The sequence below is a fragment of the Branchiostoma lanceolatum genome, chromosome 13 (genome assembly GCF_035083965.1).
Source record: "Branchiostoma lanceolatum isolate klBraLanc5 chromosome 13, klBraLanc5.hap2, whole genome shotgun sequence".
NCBI classification, from domain to species: domain Eukaryota; kingdom Metazoa; phylum Chordata; class Leptocardii; order Amphioxiformes; family Branchiostomatidae; genus Branchiostoma; species Branchiostoma lanceolatum.
The window spans coordinates 15,336,314-15,355,606 of record NC_089734.1 but is presented as its reverse complement, the minus strand read 5'-3'; the positions used below and the strand labels follow the sequence as shown (position 1 = coordinate 15,355,606).

The following is a 19,293-nucleotide window of genomic DNA, read 5'->3' as shown; positions in this document are numbered from 1 at the left end:
GGATAACAACCCACTGCCCCTACAGCCTCACAAAGGCTATAGGTCCTATAGCCTTTGTGAGGCTGTAGGGACTACCTTTAACTAATTACTGTAAAATGTAGAAATGATCGCGGCTGTTTTATTTTTGTCCAATACTGTAGCAGTATGTGACTATAGCGCTGCCGCAGACTCAAAACCACCGCGAACACCCCATTTTTGCCTTAGCGCGAAATAAAAACCACGCAAACTTAAATGCATTTACTGTAGAATGAACTTTTCTGATGATACAGAACTATTTGATGACATTCAGGCATGATTCTGTTCCTACAGACCATTGTGACCTCTGCATCTATAACTGTGTCGCTACAAGAGGAGACTGATGTAACGGATGACACAGACAGTCAGGATGGAGAGACTGTCACTGAGAGTCCCAAGATGAACCCAAACTTCAGACTGTGGCTGGTCACAACCGCCGAGGCATCCACATCTATACCAGGTCTGAACTCAACATTTCTATGGAACTTTCATTTGATTTTCCACAGTTTTTGTTGAGATACACTTGTCAATACAAAAGTTATTCATGACAAGCGCCTGGATAAATTTTCTAAACGGTCAGACGTTTCACTGTGACAGTCTTTCATCAATGATTGATCATGAGGTGTATATTTTATTAGTCATACCTGGATGTCTAACCTTCATCAACGTTTCTGCTCAGTTATTTACAATTATGGTCTTATATAATTGTAACATCAAAATCTTTGTCCTGCGGTACCCATATATAGATACATTGGTTTCACATTACAGAGCTTGTATGTGGGTCCCGTATACATGTATGTGCAGGCTGGAACTTGGGGGTATTTTTCAGCTGAAGGCATCACATTGCAGCGAAACGAACCAAATGCGGAACTATATACATGTAACTATGCCACAGCAACACAGAAAAAGTCAATGGCCAATGACCTGATTAAGAAATCATTGCAAATTAAAGATAAATTACGTAAAAAAAGCCAGCAGGACAAGGGGAGCATTGGTCTTATAACACGTATCATATTCTCTATCTACATGTACATGAGACTGTGACTTAATAAACTACCATGATGTCTTCTGAGATTGCAGACAAAGATAGAAAGATGGGCAATCTACATTAAAAACATGATATTTATCATTTTGATACATTTTTCATCGATTCACACCAGCATCTTGTAGCATTGGTGGAATACACCAAATGATAAAAAAGATTCATTCACTCAATAAGTCCCATCTATTGTACATATTAGGGGTTGCCCTACAACATGGCGTGAAGCTAGCCTATGAGCTGCCTCAAGACATTCCTGCAACAGTGGGGACAACTTACAACAACGCCTTGTGGGCGGGACAACCTCTAAATGGCGGGCAACCAAGAATGGTTTGTGTCTTGACTGACCTTACATTTGAAGAGTTGAAGCATATAAATTCAGTCCTAGATTGTCCATTCAGTAGCAAACTTTCAAATGCTGTGACATCTTTTCTGTAAATTGTTCTATATGTCATGTACATAATAATCTATGGAAAAGACACCATTTGAAACTTTGCTTGAAACTTTGCTTGCTTGAAAAAAGTTTCAAATGCTGTCTTTTCCTTAAGTTGTTCTATATGTATATAGAGAGAGAGAACAATTAAGAAAAGACAGCATTTGAAACTTTGCTACCGAATGGACAATCTAGGACTGAATTTATGCTTTCACTCTTAATATAATATATATATATATATATATATATATGTATATATATATATATATATATATATATATATGTATATATATATTATATATGAGATGGCTTAACAACATATTTCATAGATGATGAGATACAAAAAATATAGTGGACTGGGAGTTCCTACAGACTAGACCCCAACCTTACAACTTATCATCACGCTTCAGTCTTGTGATGGTTTTTGTTGATTTTGTTTCTTCTATGTAATTTTACTTTGTATTTTGTGTCTGCCTCTATGTGTGTGTTTGACGCACTTTGTGAAAGTTTGTTTTGAACTTTGAATACTGTTCCCAGGACTAACCCTTTGTAATAGCCTTCGGCTAGTTGGGTAGTCCTGGCTGTACTTTTCTACAGTCAAATCAAATCAAATCAAATCATCATGTCATTAACATGTGCAAATTCTTATAGCTGGTGGCATAACTAGTACATCTGGCATTAATAGTTACTGTTCAGTAGCTTTGTAGGTTCAGACTTCATTATAGCAATCCAACATGCAGTTTTTACAATGCACAGATAAACAAAAGGCTAGATGAAAAGAGGAATTTGATGTTAAAGGCACCCAGAGCATTTTATGTGGCTTGAAAACTGGAAATATTATAATTGCTCTAATCTTTTTTTATGAAATTGACATTTAATGCCACTCTACCACATTTGCTTGCGGATTTCTTATCAAAAGTGCTCAAAAGCGGCACAAAAATAGGCTACGTGGTGATAATTTAGTTTCACACGCCTAGTGTTAATAGACCGATACCATAGCCCCGCCCACCTCCGTCAAAACGTAGAAATGCAAAATTAAAACATAAAAATACAAACATTTGATGGACATGCAGTCACTCTCTCATTGGTCAAACCGCTAATTGTGATGGACAGTCAGGATCAGTCTATTAGGGCTTGGATTTTTTATCAGTTCTCACCACACAATGGCATCCTATCTTTGCTCCTTTAATGTCAATATGTAATGGTGTAGTGTTATTGAAACTTACTATGTGTAGGAATGACTAGAAATTTGAGTTTTTTATTCAAGTTTCAAGCCTCATAAAATGCTCTGGATGCCTTTAACTTAATTGATCAATTTACTGATGAAACTTAATTCATTCATTCATTCATTTGCTCATTCATTAATTTTGTTTGTTCCTTCATTCATTCATTCATTCATTCTTTCTTTCCTCCTTTTTTTTGATTGACAGGATGACCAGATGAAGCCCCTGCTGACCTCCCTGTCCCTGGTGCACTCTCTGCTGCTCCACCGCCGCAAGTACGGCATCGCTGCCTTCACAGCGCCGCACCACTGGAACCAGGGCAACCTCAGCGCTGCCGTGGAGCTACTGCAAGGTATTGTTATATTCTTTTGATGTTTGCTTTTTTGTATCTGCGGCTGTCATTCCACTGTTGTAGCCTAGTGGATAGAGTGTTTGCTTTGCATACAGTAGGTGGTTTAATTTCCTGACTGAGTCATACTGGATATACTGAAGACTTTAGAAACAACACATAATGTGCTTCTCTTCTTAGCACTCGGCACCTATGGAGAAGAGTATGGAAGTTTAACGCACAGGTGTACCAGTGGGCTAGCCCCCTGTTGAAGTATTATCTGTACTTACACAACTGTGTAGCCCAAGGGCTAAGAAAACGGGGATGGGCTCCGTCCTATACACCACATGTAGGAATTACTTGAACTAACCTGAACTGGCTAACTTTGATATAATTTGATGGCAGGAGACTTTGTCTTATGATAATAGTTGAAGGAAACTTGCTGAACTTTTTCTCTGCAAACTTTACCTAAAACAAGAAAAGGTTAATACACGACTCATGCAGACTTGAATATACACACAAGTGTGAATAGGCCCTAATATTTAAAAGTAATACTAGTAATCCTAAGTGATGATCTCGCTGTCTTCCTTCTCTACAGGACTTGTGCAGGGTTGTCACACTGACAAATCTGCTAGTTTGTTGGATGGCTATCAAACATTGGTGGGAGACCTAGTGTTTGGCGGCAGGGTCAGTGACCTGATGGACATGGACGTGGTGACCTCAATGGTCAAGCAGTGGACAGTTGGGCTGGACCAACACAAGACCGAAGTAAGCAAGATGGCTATGAGCACCCACAATCAATTTCTCTTAAACTATTGTTTTATGTACACATGCATATGTAGGGACCGTGACTATTATTAAGTATTAATTGTATGAATTCTGTAAAATTAGTATTATTCTACGGAATTTATAAAGTTTCACTATTAGTAAAATTTGAAGAAAATTCAATGCAAAAATGTTGTTATACCTTGGGTCTAAGCTACCTGTATTAAAGATCATTACGGTCTAGGCTGTATCATCCAGCGCAAAAAGGATTTGAATTTACCAACATTTTCAAGTGTGCAACCGTAGCCTTTATAAATGAGTGGATATACGCCAAACATTTAAGTCAGTTGTCCTTAGATTGCATCAGATCACATGCAGAAGACAATAGACCGATCCTGTCGAACACCATATCGAACGAATAGAAGACCGATAAAACCCCCTGTTCTATTTAGCCCACCTCCGTCAAAAACAGCGTTGGCGGGGCAGAAGTGGCACGTGTAAAGCAGGGTACGTATATCTGGGACAGGTTTTCCACTGTATTGGTTGACTGCATGCTCAGAACAAAAACGAATTTAAAAGGAAAATAGATCGGGCACTCAAGGAGAGGAAGCTTGAACCACATGCTGTCTTACTACAAAGTCCGCTAGCGCAGAGTTTTGTATCTTCAGTTACTGGTGTGTGAAACTGGTTAAATTGAAAGTGAACAGGGAAGTAAAAGGATGCATTTTAATTCTTACTAGTTACTAAATACCATGCAGCTGTTATGCATGCAGTCAATACAGTGGGAACCCTGTCACAGATATATGAACCCTGTTTTACACGTGCATCGCCTGCTTCTCAGAAACTGGGCGCTGATGCCCACCGACAAGGGAAAGCTATGCGGCGCATACCGCTTTAACATTGACCGAAAACATTACGCTCTCACCGCAACTACACCTACCCCCTCCTTAAACAACTCTACTCGGTGGATACAGCCTTCAACAAAGAAGCCATAGCATTCTTATTTGGCCCGCTCTGAAAGGGTTTCAGTGCCACAAAAGCTAAACCGAAGTCAGTGGCATTATTTTCAACCTTGCCGCGGCGGCCATGTTTGGTCCGTCAAACCCTGTTTTTGACGGAGGTGTTCGAAATCGAACAGGGGGCGTGGCTTTGGGATCGGTCTATTAGTGGATCTGCCATTTAAGAATCTTGTTCAGATCCGTAACTTTTGATCAGTTTTTTTCTAAGCTACAAAATATTGTTTACATTACAGAACAGCCCAATCGTCTCAGCACTGCTGTCAAACGTGAAGGGAGCTATGCATTCTGGGCCACAGGCCAGCCAGAACAAGGCTGACTTGAACTCTGACCCCACGCTTGTCGGATTGGACGCCTCTGCTGCACAGGTGTTTCACCTGCAAAAGAGCAGGTAAGGGTAGAACGTCTATCTCCAAGCAGATGGAAGATCGTGATGTTTTCTGACTGCCTGGCTTTCCTGACAGTCCCTCACTGTGTCTATAGCCTGTTCTACATTGTTTGTATACCATATAAAACACAATAAGAAGTCCAGAGGTTCTTCTATTTTATTTAGGGAATCAAATGCTCACTACATGTATTTATGAGAAAAAACTACAGTCATGTTACATATTAATTATCATAAATACAATCTAAAAGAAGCATTTCTATATCAAATGTTTTCATCTGAAATGCTGAACTGGATTTTTAACATGAAAAGTTTAACATAGTCTGATAGAAAAAAGTGTACCTTTAAGTTGATACACACTGACTCTGAGTTAATAATTTTAGTCAGATTCAAGTATTCCTCCCAGCTCTCTCCAGTTTTTATGTCGATGTCTTGCTAGAAAATACCTAACATATGAATTGCTGTGCACTTGATCAAATATTTGATATTAGTGAACATTTTGTACATACAGTCAAACCTGCCTAGGCGACCACCTCTTCAACGCAACCACCTGGCCATGGCGACCGCTTTTTCTCGGTCCCAAAAATTTTCCCCATGGGCACAAGCATTAAGCGGCCTGTCCAAGGCGACCACCCGTTCAACGCGACCGCGACCGCCACGAATTGGGACCGCACAGAGCACAATCCCTGCCCCTGGTGACCGCGAGGCAGACCAAGTTTTTAGTCAAAATTATGACGAACATTTGTCCACGATGTCGGTTAACAAATATTACAACCGTTACGATAACAGAAAATGAACTTTTTGTAGGATCTTTCTGTCAATGAGAATTGAACCTGGTGGGGGTGATGCTGTCTAAAATCACATAATTTTCCATCCATCTGGTTAATACACTGTATTGAACACCTCGACCTGGAAACATGTTATGATTGGAATCCTCTTCATGGCGACCACCTGTCCATCGCGACCGTTTTTGCTCGGTCCCCCGGGTGGTCGCCTTGGGCAGGTTTGACTGTATATGTCACTGAGTAAATTTGTCAAACACACAGTGCTACCAGAGGACTAGCCCCCTGCTCTAATATCTATGGAAATGGAGATTTGCGCCACACAATACACAATATGGTGTAGGAAGGTCTTTTGAATTTACCTTCTCCTGCAGCCTAACCCATTATGACCATTAAAGGCACCGAGAGTATTTTAGGAGGCTTGAATTTCGAATTGAAAAACTCCAATTTCTAGTCATTCCTACACATAGTACGATTCAATAACAATATATTGACATTCAAGGAGGGAGCAAAGATGCGATGTTATTGTGTGGTGAGAACTGATAGAAAATCCAAGCCCTGATAGACTGATCCTGACTGTCAATCACAATGAACGGTTCGACCAATGAAAGAGTGATTGCATGTCCGTCAAATATTTGCACTGATTCTATATTTTTGTTTGCATTTCTACGTTTTGACGGAGGTGGGTGGGGCTATGGGATCAGTCTATTTACACTAGGCGCGTGAAACTAAAGAGATTTCTGTGTAGCTAATTTTTGTGCCGCTTTTTAGCACTTTTAATATTGAATTATCACGCAAATGTGTTAAAAAGTGGATTTGATAAATATTACAGCTGCATATATTTCCAGTTTTCAAGCCTAATAAAATGCTCTGGGTGCCTTTAAGAATGTAGTGCCAAATGGCTAACCTAAGTAGGCTGAAAGTTAAGTCTTTATTTTTACTTTTACCCCCGACAGGAACACGCTGGATGAGTTAGAGATGATCACGGGTGTGCACGGGATCCGGACGCCGTTCATGACGCAGTATGACGGGACTGTGGGGCTGCTGGAAAAACTGCAGTCATACCTGCAGCAGATCCCCGAGATTCAACACACACAACAGGAGAGGGCGGCGGGTAGGGCTGATTTCGTGCAAGGTTAGTTTGAGCAAAGCTTCATTTTTTTAAAAAGTTTGAGAATGTAAGGATGATTGTTATAAGGCCACTCTGAATGATTATATGGATGACATCTCCGCGCGCATCAATTTTCCTCAAAAAAAGTTTCCGTACTGTATATTAAACGATTCAAAGAAGCTTCAAAATGAGCAACTGAATGCTGTAAATTGCAAAATAATATCGGCAAATGAATAGTACTTAATATGTCATAGAATACCTCTTTTCATATTATGATATTTTTTTGCCATGTGTATAAGGCAGGAAAGGAAAGGAAAGGAAAGGAATCTCGAACCAGTTTAGCTCAAATGAACTCAATGAACAGATGAGCTAATCTTCCACTGGTCGTGACAGAGAAGACAGACGCTATGTACAGTACTTACAGGTTCATTGTACTGGGGAAATTCCCCTAGCTCTTTTCGACAAGCACAATGAACAGTGGACCACGGCGTAACGTCCCGTCCTAAGGACTGCGATCTTTAACGGTAGCGTGCATGTCGGGTGAGCGACACAGCCGGGATCGAACCCGGGGCTTCTAGTTCCAAAGGCAAGATCGCTAACCACTGGACTACGCACGCTACCAGTCCAATTAAGCTGGGAAAAAAGTGTATTTCAAGCCCTGTGCAAAGTCTTCCAAAGTCAAAATTTAATATTGTTTTGTATAATACCATACTCTGTGTGTTAAGTAATTTTTTCAACCTTCCTGACCAGTTAGATTTCATAATGAAGGCAACATTTTGTTTGCCAAGCTTTTCTTTCTCGTATGCTTGCATCAGTTTTTGGGTGCTCAGAGAATATCATCCATATAATCAAATCAGCATGGCATAATGTAAGAAAAAAATTATGTGGCCCATTTAAACTGTCTGTTTAAACTGACTGTATGGCCCAGCTTTTTTTGTACATTGCACAGGCCTACAAAAAACTGTCTTTCTGTAAACACCACCCAATGCATATATCTAGAAAAATGTCAGGAATTTCATATTCCACTGCACACAAAAAAAAAATCAAACCAAATGACAACTATTTAGATGATAAGTTAAGCGCTATATAGTTGACGGCTTTCATTTCAAAGTTTGTGTTTATTTCATCATTGTGTACTTTACCTCATTATTATCATAATCTCATTTCCCTGTATGCTTCCAATTAGCCTTTGGGTTTTAATTTGCAGATGGACATGATTTTTAAAGTTATTCTTATCAATGTTAATGTGTTATTTTTATTCCAGACTTTTTCTCCACTGAAGTTGATCACTATAAGGAGCTTCTCCGTCGTGTGACATCAGATGTGCGGACGATGCACAGCGCCCTGAAGGGGGAGGTCGGCCTGACAGCTGAGATGGAACAGCTGCTGTCAGCTGTGGTACAGCACAGGGTACCCCAGTCATGGCTGGTCAACAGCTACCCAACAGCCACTGGACTTGCAGACTGGGTACGTGGTAGATTTGTATAGTTATTGAGACTAGATAATTGTTAGGCCATACCAATTTAATTTCCTCAAATTACACACATACACACACACATACAATGTACGTACATTATCACACATATGTACACACACACACACACTGTCACTCACTCACTCACTCACTCACTCACTCACACACACACACACACACACACACACACACACATACATAACACATACATACATACATACACACACACATAAATAAATGAATACACGAATATTGCATTATTCAGCAGTTGGAGAACTTCAAATTCCTTATCTTCTGAGCTGTTACATTTTTTCATTTATCCATGTTTTCAAAGTTAAAGATTCAATGTCTGAAATGTTAACCAGCGTAGTAGATTGACGTTAAGCTAAAACTTTGACATGAAACTTTGTCCATCTTGTAACAGTGTATGTATGATGGTGTTAACCTAATTTCTGATTTTCAAATTTTCTCACCTTTTAATGGTATACTTTACACTTTTGTTTGTGATTTAGGTTCAGACGTTGCAGGTGAGAGTAGAGACCCTACAGCAGTACGTACAAGTGGAGGGAGGCCCTGTGACAGTGAACTTGGCTGCCTTTATCAACCCCATGGGTTTCCTGAACGCAGTCCTGCTGCAGCACTGCAGACAACAGTTCAGGGACGTGCAGACATTCCAGTATGAGGTCAAGGTCAGTCAGCGCTGTGCTCTTTTGTAAAGTGTTCTGTAGCATGGATGCCAGACTTAAGCTTGTCAGCTTCAGTTCATCTGATACCATTTTATCTTCAAGCAAAAGTTGTTCCATGTAACTGTTACAGTACACCTATGTATGGCTTCCAACATTTGGCTATGGCAGTGTAGGAATCTAGAGCATTTCAACAGAAAGTATCGTATATAAGGCCGTGTTGCTATGGATGGATGCTAGGGATGCTATTATGCTGTCTATAGTTTCCATACAATAGAAACTTTAAGATATCGCATACAACAAATGCAGTTCTGATGCATGTTGACCAAACATCCATGCATACGTGAATGTGTGATGAATTCGTTGTAACTACAAGACAACATCTCTTGTAAATACCTGATAACATGCTGCAAGTAAGGTACCACATGCTGCTTAAGGGTTAAAAGGTGTCTAGTTATTGTGGTTGGACATATTGACTAATACAAAACAATTACACTGATCGCCTGAGTCTACGTGAGTCCATGTATGCACAATACGTTCTGAGATGGTGCTCACCTGTGGTGTTGTTTTTCTCCTCTAGGTTTTGGAACCAAGTGACCTCGCAACCACACGACCTTCAAGCGGAATCTACCTGTCTGGCTTGCACGTTCACGGTGCATTGTGGGATGGCAAAAATGGCGGACTCCAGCAGCCACCCAGAGAACATGTCACCTGCGGTCTTCCCAAAGTGTGGATGAAAATCGTGGACACGAGTTTACGCAAAAGTTCTCAGGCTAAGATACCCACTTACAACTGCCCATTGTATATCTCTGCACCCAAAAATGACATCCTAGGAGCTCAAAACGTTGTAATGCACCTGGAACTGCCTACAGCTGCTGATACAGGTGTTTTGGTTCAGAGAAGAGTATTTGTAACATCAGCCTTGTAAAATAAACCTACGTCCCTACAAGATTTTGTTTTAAGTGTTGAAATTTGAAAGTATTTCTGTATGAACTGTCTTGAATGTATTAATCTATTAATGCGAAATATTTGACAACTTGAGTTTGGTTGATCATTATCTCTGTTGTTACTAATGTAATAAAGATGTTCAACCATGCATACCATAGTTTCTCTGAAGTTCCACTCAATGAGCTCACAATCTGAAATAAGGCAAAGGACTGATTTTGTACACTGTAATTCATATTGTTCTCCTTTGTTTATGGACTACAAATTTGTATATTTATTTTGCAAAATGTTGAGAAAACAGTGAATAGCGTTGTAACAGATTCTCTCTTGTTTATACATTTTTGGCAATGATATGTGGAGTGCTGTATGAATCTTTGCGAGTTTATATTGCATTGAATCCACGTTAATGTATAGCAGGTTTCTATGATATGTAAATAATCCAATTTGGTGGTACATGTAATACATAAAGTGACTAACTATTTTTGATCAATTGAGTGAACTACATGTAAGTACTAGGGCGTTTGTATATTGGAATATATTTCTTACACTTTTGGAGTTCTTGTAGTTTCAAACAGAATTTCATGTTTTGAAAAAAATTGTATTTGTATAGGATTCTGTACAGATCTTGATAATCACACTGTCTATATTTGTGGTTTTGATGTTCATGGTTTTGTAAATGATATGGTGAGCAGAAGGAAATGGCTTGAAAGAGATTGTGACCTCAAAATAAAACATTTTCAATGTGCCAAGATTCTAATGTCTCTTGCTGTCAATGGTTATTCTAAAGTTGAATTTTAGCTGTATTTTCACAAACATATGAACCATAACCAAGCAGATGGTGGGAGGAAGAATCGTAACGTTTGCTTTGAGATTTACCATATGAATGCAGAATCTTATACCTGTTTCAAAGGAAAGCTACACAAAAAATTGAAAATCCTGCTATGCTATGCTTAGTATATTCCAAAGTCAAGTTCTTATTTCTCACCGTTTGCAACTTATGCCGTGCTGACGCCTTCTCACCTGATAATTATAGAACACTGATGTCATATGATTCAATTATCAGGTGAGAATGCGATAAATTCTGGGTTAAAGCAAAAGTGTCTTTTTTACTCAACCTTATTGTCGTTGTTGCTCTTTATGATGAGTTTCAACTGTAGAACACCAGTCAAGAAAATAGTTTTAGCTATTTAGCACATTTGTTTAGTTCAGAAAAGTTTTTCAGTCAATACACGTGTTAACCACATTTACCTGTGTTAACAATTGGCAACACACCTCAAACTCATTAAATAACTTAGTCTAGTGCGGAACTTATATCTCTTATTAGTGATTTGATGAGCTGGCATGCCTCTAACTCATTAAATCACTAGTAAGAGAATCTTTAAAAGTATTTTGTTACTCGTACAAAAATCACTAGCACAACTTTTCCACTTACTTCGTCTTTTCACATCTTTTAGTAATGTACTTACTAAATAGATGTGCTAAATGATCAGATTTATTAGGAAAGAATGTTATAAGCCATGCTACAAGCATTTCTATGTCCGATTGAGAAGGTTTTATCTGCATTGCATTTTGATGGATTTTTTTGCTACTTAAAAGCCCCAAGCTGTGTTTGATTTTGAAATGAGAACTTTTTTGGGCTCAAGTAAAGTCATTTTATTTATTTAGCTTAACAGATATAAAAGAAGAAATCTGGGAGGTGTCGGTAACAGCATTAAAGTTGTCCCTTTCCAAGGCTGGCTCCTCAAGAAATGGTATACCAATAAATTAATAATTGAAAGAAATATAAGGAAAACCAAATATAAGCTACTGTAAATTCAGTCAATTTTGGTGTGGATTTATTTCGCGCCAGAAAGGGAAAGGTGGTTTTCTCTGTGCTTTAAATTCTCGGTTGAAACAATTCTGTTGCACAGTATAGTCATACAAGGGAGACGCATTCATGGCGGAATGAATTTGCGGTAGAGCGAAAACCACTAACATAAAACCAACGCGAAAGTTTCGTTATTTACAGTAATACTAAAGACCACACATACGAATAATCGTCACTGGGCTAGTCCTAGACATACGAAATTTGTTCCAACCGGAATTCCCCATAAAATCCCCTTTTAAAATCGTGAAATTATAGCGCTACAAAGAAATGGAAGAGGAGGAAATTAAATGTGAGAACTGCTGTAATTTGCAAAGTCGTTTCGCTTCTTACGAAATAGTAAGAGCTTTTCTTTGATAATCATCAAAACACGACAGTTTCATTGATTTCAAAAATGATATCCAGCTGAAGAAAATGATCCAAATTGCCCCCATTCTTACGTAGCTCATTTGTAAACATTACGAAATATACACATCTACAAATCAGTTTTTGTTCTCCTTTCATCTTTAGATTGCTCAACCAGGCTCCTGGCAAATTGAAAAGAAAAGTGTTTTACCACTTCTTTACAACAAGAGTTAACGTTTTAAATTTAAAGTGTCATATAATCAAATTTCAAAATGATAGGCTACTATTCTAGCCGACGAAAGCAAAGTGCAATTTGTACTTAATACGTTAGGCTGTCACCAGAACGGTTTGCAAAGTAACGTAAATTACCAAATTCTGCTAACATATGATATATCACAGATGACATCAAAAGCAGATATACAATGAATGATTTGTTTTATTGCACTACCATTGCATCGGTGAAAATGTATGGCAATGTACAGATAACATAAATGTAAGTTACAAATCTAGTTCTATTTTTCAACAATTCTAATTACTAACGTTACATTACTATAGTGAAGGAAACCTACAGTGATTAATAGATGGAACTATTGCAAACAATATATTGCGTATGTCTAGGGTACTTTGCGACTTTACAGTTGTCAAAATTTATTTAGGAATAGTGCAGTTTCTTTTCTGCCTAGCGTTATGAATGTATTGGCCTAGGTGGATAGATGTTGAAAAGTACATTAAAAGTATAGATACATGTTGTTGGTAGGGTAGTATTCGACTTTAATGTGATTAACTTTTGCATTGATATTACTTATTTTTACTCTGTAATGTTGAAATGTAACTTTTTTTTCATGTTTTACATTTTGCATCCTCTAGACCATGTGTGGTCGTCTTTGCATTTAGCCATTTTGGGCAGGAATATGCAATAAAGACTATTATTAAAAAATATTAGTCTTTCGTCATTATAGTTCGGACATGTCATGAGAAATTTACCCCTCCATACATTCTCCATTCAGTGATCAGCGCTATTATTTGTGGACGGTTCGTAGCTGTTTGTGTCAGGGAACTCCGGGGAGTTATTTCTAGTCTCTCTCTAGTCTTTCTAAGTTAACGTTACTTGCTAAGAAGATTCATCACTGGTAGCAGAGGAGGAGCAGACGTAGCTATTATCCGCGCGCGTTTCTGAATCAGCGAAAGTGGACTGTCGAAGATTGTTCTCATCATAGATGGCAGGCTGTGCTCCCTCCACACTAGTGGGCAGGGAAGCAGGTTCATAGCTGTCGGCTACGGGGGATTCTGCGGGACTGAAGATTGCTTCGTTAGGGTCATGTTGGACGTATGTGTTGGACAGGGTACGTTCTACGTTAGGAGCCAGAGCAGCGGAGTTATAGCAGGTTGCGTCGCGAGGACTCTGCGCAGTGTCGATAGAATCGTCACTCTGCTGGTAGGCAGAGGACTGGGTGGCGCCCGGGTTGGGAAGAATGGAAGGATGCTGGTAGCAGGTTTGGTCGGACATGTTGGAATTTCCAGCGCTAGTATTTTCGTATCTACTACGCTGCTGGTAGGCAGATCTAGAGGACTGGGTGGTGCCCGGGTTGGGGAGAAAGGAAGGGTGCTGGTAGCAGTTTTGGTCGGACATGTTGGAATTTCCAGCGCTAGTATTTTCGTAACTACTACGCCCTTCGTAAGCTGTGCACAACGCTCCCTGTCCGTAAGGGGAAACCTCTGAAGAGCCAGAAGAATCTGTGCCTCTCAAACTGTCGTGGTCTGCTAGACGCCCCTCAGCGTATGGGCTGATGATTGATTCTGAATCATCCAAACTGTCGTGGTCATTAAAACGACCTTCCGCGTAAGGACTGATGACTGACTCGTCCGACCCGTCGTGATCCCCAACAGGCCAGTTGGAGCAGGTAGCGATCGCACCATGGGGCTGTTGTGCATTATTATCTCTAGCGATAGGACAGAGCTTAACCCTCAAACACCTGAAACATTTCCAAACTAACTTCACAACCAGCAACATTCCAACAAGAGCTGTAACTGAAATGTACCACACAGCATTGTTGCTTCTGTCGGCACTCATGCTGGTGCTCATCAGTGAGGGTGCTGTTGTTTGGCGTGTTGTTGTAGTGCGGTATTGTATTGTGCTCACCATTGGGACCACTGTTGTAGTGGGACGTTGTGTTGTGTGAGAATGCAACAAGTGTGTGTTGTGTTTTGCCTCGAAGTTGGTTGTGTAGGACCCACTTTCCGAGGAAGCAGTACAAAGTATGTTGCTCAAGGCCAAAGGCCTCGCACTTTCAAGCCAAAGAGTGAAGCTGGACTTCCCCATATAGTTCGAACACTCCTGCCGTTTCCCGGGTTCCCCGATATCAAAATCCTTCATCGTACATATTGTCCACCCCTCAGCCCTTAGGTAGGTCCCCACTTTCACTGTTAGGTTGCCAATTGGAAAGCTCACATGTGTTGTTGTGTTTGTGTTGTACTTTATGTTCATTGAGTATTCTGACTCATTGGCAAAGTTCCAGGACACTTTGGGTAGGTCCTCCCAGTACACGTTAACAAAGGCTTTGTATTCCAGGGACTCATTATTTTGTTGTGCGTTTACAATCTCCACAAACGGTGACGGGCATGGTAAGGCGCTAACATTAACCTGTACAGGTGTGCTTTCTATTAAGGATGAGGCGGGACACCCTTTCTGAAGGGACATCTCATAATATCGGGGGTGATGGCCCGCAGTGAATTTCCAGCGCCTCCACATATGCTCATACAACCCAGAGTTCGCACATGTACAGCGCAAGGGATTATTCGGCAGTCGGAAATCGAGCAACGACAACCCCCTCCTTGGATACACAGCGGCTATAGGATTTCCCTTGAGGTTCGCATGGACTACTAAGTTTGCCGGATTGAACCAACGGCCTGATAGAAACGTCAGCTTGTTGCCCTCCAAGTTTACAATCCCTAACAGTTTGCTTGAGTGGAACGCGCCATCTGCAATCCGAGAGATTTCATTATTCTGCAAGTACAAGCCCTGCATTTGTGCAAGCTCAGCAAACATGTCTACGCTGACTGACTGGAGCTTGTTCTCAACGATATAGATATTTCGTACAGACCGCGTTCCCTGCAGTACGCCAGGCGTCATGTACGACATAGGATTTGCACTTACGTCCAGCCATTTTAGCTGTAGTCCACGCAGCATGTCGGGTGCCATCGTCTGGATGTTGTTGTCAACAAGATAGAGGAACCGCAACAGAGACAACCCGTCAAAAGCACCAACCTATCATGTAAAAGTGGTGCTTTAGACCTTTTGTGAGAACGATTTAGAAAATAAAAGAGTTCAAACTTAGCCTAGAATTCAAGAATGATAAATGTCCTCAATTTAGCTTTGAATACTATTCAGGAAAAATGAAGAGTGATTTGAATAAATCTGTTCAATGTATACCGTAAACAAAAAGCGATAAAACTCTGTTGCCTGTCGCTCAAGATCTTTTTATTATCTATTTATTTATTTATTATTACCAAGTGCCAACGTACACGAGCTGGGGAAAAATCACCCTGAATTGTAGACTTTGCTTACTATTTTAAAAATGAACAAATAGCAAATATACACATCACGTACCAAACACTATCAAAAGCACAATACTTATTGAGACGAGCAAACCACGATTCGTGTTTTATACGATAAGTGTATGCTGCAGCCTTACCTCCAGACAGGTTATGTTTTGTTGTCCAACAGAAACAGCTTCTCGAGTCTTTCCATTCCCTCAAACGTGCCGCTTCTCAGGGTCTGAAGGTTACTCCGCCAGATGACCAGTGTCTCCACCCGTGGTAGCTTAGCAAGCGCGCCTACCTCTATGGTCGTAATGTTACAGTTAATCAGCCATAAGCTACACTCTCTACCACATGGTATCTTTGAGATAGCAGTGGTGTCATCTGTAGTCAACGTGCCAACGTTGTGACCGGCTATGACAAGTTTAGTGATGTCCTGTTGAGAGGGACTCAAAGTGACAATCTGTGGTTCCCCTGTGGCAGAGCTACCTGACAAACCTCCGTTACCTGTACACTCGTAACAGGACGTGAAGGTTGGGTACAAACGGATCTTATCAAAAGGCCCTAGGTAAACATTTTGAATGTAATATGGGTCTGACTCTCTGTTCCACCTGGACTGATACACGCCAATGTCATACTGGTACTTTGATCCACCAGTACGACTGTCGCCAACACTACATCTCGCCGGAGGTACCTTTTGACAGTGTTGCCAGTCTCCCGCCTCTACAAACGGCGCTACCAGACGTACAACCAAAACCAGATAAAACTTCACTATCCACTTTGCAGGCATGGTGGGAAACACCGGATTCTCAAAGTATCCGCAGCTAAAGACGACAGAATCAACCTCTTCTCTACGAAATTTGTCTCCAATACCCACCAAAAGAACGACTGATCTGAAGACCAGCAAATATTCGCAATACTGCACAGCCCTATACTACAGTACCTGTACTACAGTAATGTCTGACCGGTAGCCAGACCTATGTACCGACTCTGGCAGGCCTAAGAATGTGGTGATTTGTACAATAGAATGTGTTTATCCATCTTGGGTTGAATTAGATTATAATATTCAGCACTTCGTTGTCAGACCTTTGAAGTCCCTTTTCGAATTTCCTGATGTATTACTCATTGCTTCTTACAGAACGAGAAAGTACTGTCCCTGACAAAAATGACCAAGCTCGCAATATTCCTTGTTTTTCGAATTTTTTTCTTTTTTTTATTTATTTCGCTTTTTTGACAAGCACGACGTGGCGCAGAACTCAAGTTTTTCATAACTTGAGAATAAAAATTGATCAGTGCCACGTAAATAGAATAATATACCCATTTGTACACCTGGGTGAAGTGAGGAAAGTCGTGTAAAGCACCTTTCCCAAGGGCACAACATCGATGACGCCAGGAGATTCGAACCCGGGACCGCTGGGTTCGGGGCCGAATACCCTGCCGTTACGTCACACGAAGCAACAAGTTTTCGAAGTTTGCGTTTGCTGCTGCAGTTTTTGATTGGTCGATAAAAAACATATTCTTACGAATCGTAGCTTCTCGTCCCTTAACATCTAACAAAGACAAGACACGTTGGTGCTATACGCATGTATTTTGATAAGGAATATACACTTATGCGTAAGATCTTTTTATTGAATTATTTTAGTTTGGTGAGGAAATATATTTCAGAAATGTCCAGTCCAAACGTACATGCCACCTCTGGCAGGCTTGAGAATGTAGTCAATTGAACAAGAGAATGTATATAATATTATACAGCTTGATTGTCGGGAGTAACATGCAATATTAAACATTTTGTCATTTTGTCAGGCGTTTGATGTTTTTTGTGTGTACGATGATATTTTTCATTGTTTTCTTTTTACCAAAAAGCAATCAACAGATGGTCTGACCCTTTTACAGGACCACGAGATAATCTCCAGATAAATTCAGCATTTCGTAGCGAGTATTTTAATGTTTTCTGCTGTGTGTGTGTGTGTGGGGGGGGGGGGGGGGGTACAGTATCACCATGTCAGAAATAAGTAGCATAAACCATTCGGATTAGAAAAATTAATGCTGTTTCCGACAACCGCACTGGAAAAAAAATCGAGTTGGTAGGTAGGAATTTTATCTTTTAGTAAAGATTTTGACCAAAGTGACCCAACAAATAGAGTTTGACTGAAACTATATACACTGCGAATGAAAGTTCCCATGTTAGGATTGTGCAATTTCAACATCGTTTGGGACCAATATAGAAGAAGAACTTTATTGCACGACAATTGTACACGGTACAAAGTATGGCAACAACTCTTAAACATAATACAAAATAGAAGTATAGAATAAAGCTTAACATCCTTATTACTAATACAATACAATAAGGGCTAGCATACGTTTTTTGATTGCTTTTTGCATTATGGGGGTTGTTGCATTTAAATATATACTCAAAACAGTCTGTAGCATAACATACATAAAGGTCTCTCACATGGAATACCTGCAACGTCATTTGATAATGTAAGCGCCTATAAACAACATGCCAACACGTGGATAAATCATGATAATGGCTAACATTGCAGTAGATTTTATCAGATTCAGCTACCAGTTTCTGTCACATAACGTAACATTATGCTGTGGGTGGTGCTGGGTCGCTGTGCTTATCGAAATATTTTACATTCAAGCCACTAGGTATCTATACTATTGAAATATCTAACGTCTCCACCACGATAGAATGTAGAATTTCCGACAGCAAAACTATATGTGATACCTTTTCAAATATCTATTTTGAAACAATATGGCAAGTTGACAACCAAAAGTTATCCGTTATTCTCATTCATACATTGGGAGCTTTATTCCATAGAAAGTATTCCGGTAGCAACAAGCTATCTGCCACCAAAAAATCATGACCATAGCACGTCCAAGTCAAAAGATACAAAATCGGAAGTTCTGCTGCAGTACCAAGATCACATACCAGGGGGCCCAAAATTGACCTTGAATTTTGGCTTCACCCGCCCACATACCAAATGTCATTGTAATCCATCAAGAGGTTCTTGAGTTATGCTGACTACAGTAGTCTGGAATCACAAACACAACAAGAGTTCCACGACCTCATATCTCCATGAACAATTCTATTCATGCAAATGACTTACACATTTGCATATATGCTTGGTCATAAACACCTTTATCTAACTTACATGTTGCAATATTGACAGTACTATAATTTTACCACACATTAATTATGGTGTTTTGAATTAATTATGCAAATTAGGAATTTATTTGCATAATTGGTATCTGTTGTTGCTCCACTTTCCATAAACTACATATGTTACATGTATTTGTGTCTGATAATGTAAAACACTGCAAATACAGATGTTCCTCATTAGC

The 19,293-nt window shown here is 39.9% G+C and overlaps 2 protein-coding genes across 2 annotated transcripts in view; both read left to right on the top strand.

Moving 5' to 3' along the window:
• Positions 1 to 7,126, top strand: part of LOC136447704 (dynein heavy chain domain-containing protein 1-like) — a 54,807-nt gene extending 47,681 nt beyond the window's left edge. Inside the window, exons 25-30 of the mRNA XM_066446745.1 lie at positions 310 to 475; positions 1,257 to 1,384; positions 2,918 to 3,062; positions 3,637 to 3,806; positions 5,056 to 5,210; positions 6,943 to 7,126. Coding sequence (XP_066302842.1) covers positions 310 to 475; positions 1,257 to 1,384; positions 2,918 to 3,062; positions 3,637 to 3,806; positions 5,056 to 5,210; positions 6,943 to 7,126 — 948 coding nt within the window. The remainder of the gene's footprint in view (positions 1 to 309; positions 476 to 1,256; positions 1,385 to 2,917; positions 3,063 to 3,636; positions 3,807 to 5,055; positions 5,211 to 6,942) is intronic.
• Positions 7,127 to 8,356: 1,230 nt separating this feature from the next.
• Positions 8,357 to 10,948, top strand: LOC136447589 (dynein axonemal heavy chain 12-like). Its single transcript, XM_066446593.1, has 3 exons — positions 8,357 to 8,564; positions 9,084 to 9,260; positions 9,835 to 10,948. Exons 1-3 carry the CDS (start codon positions 8,430 to 8,432, stop codon positions 10,180 to 10,182), a joined length of 660 nt encoding a protein of 219 aa, XP_066302690.1. The 5' UTR covers positions 8,357 to 8,429; the 3' UTR covers positions 10,183 to 10,948.
• Positions 10,949 to 19,293: the final 8,345 nt, after the last annotated feature.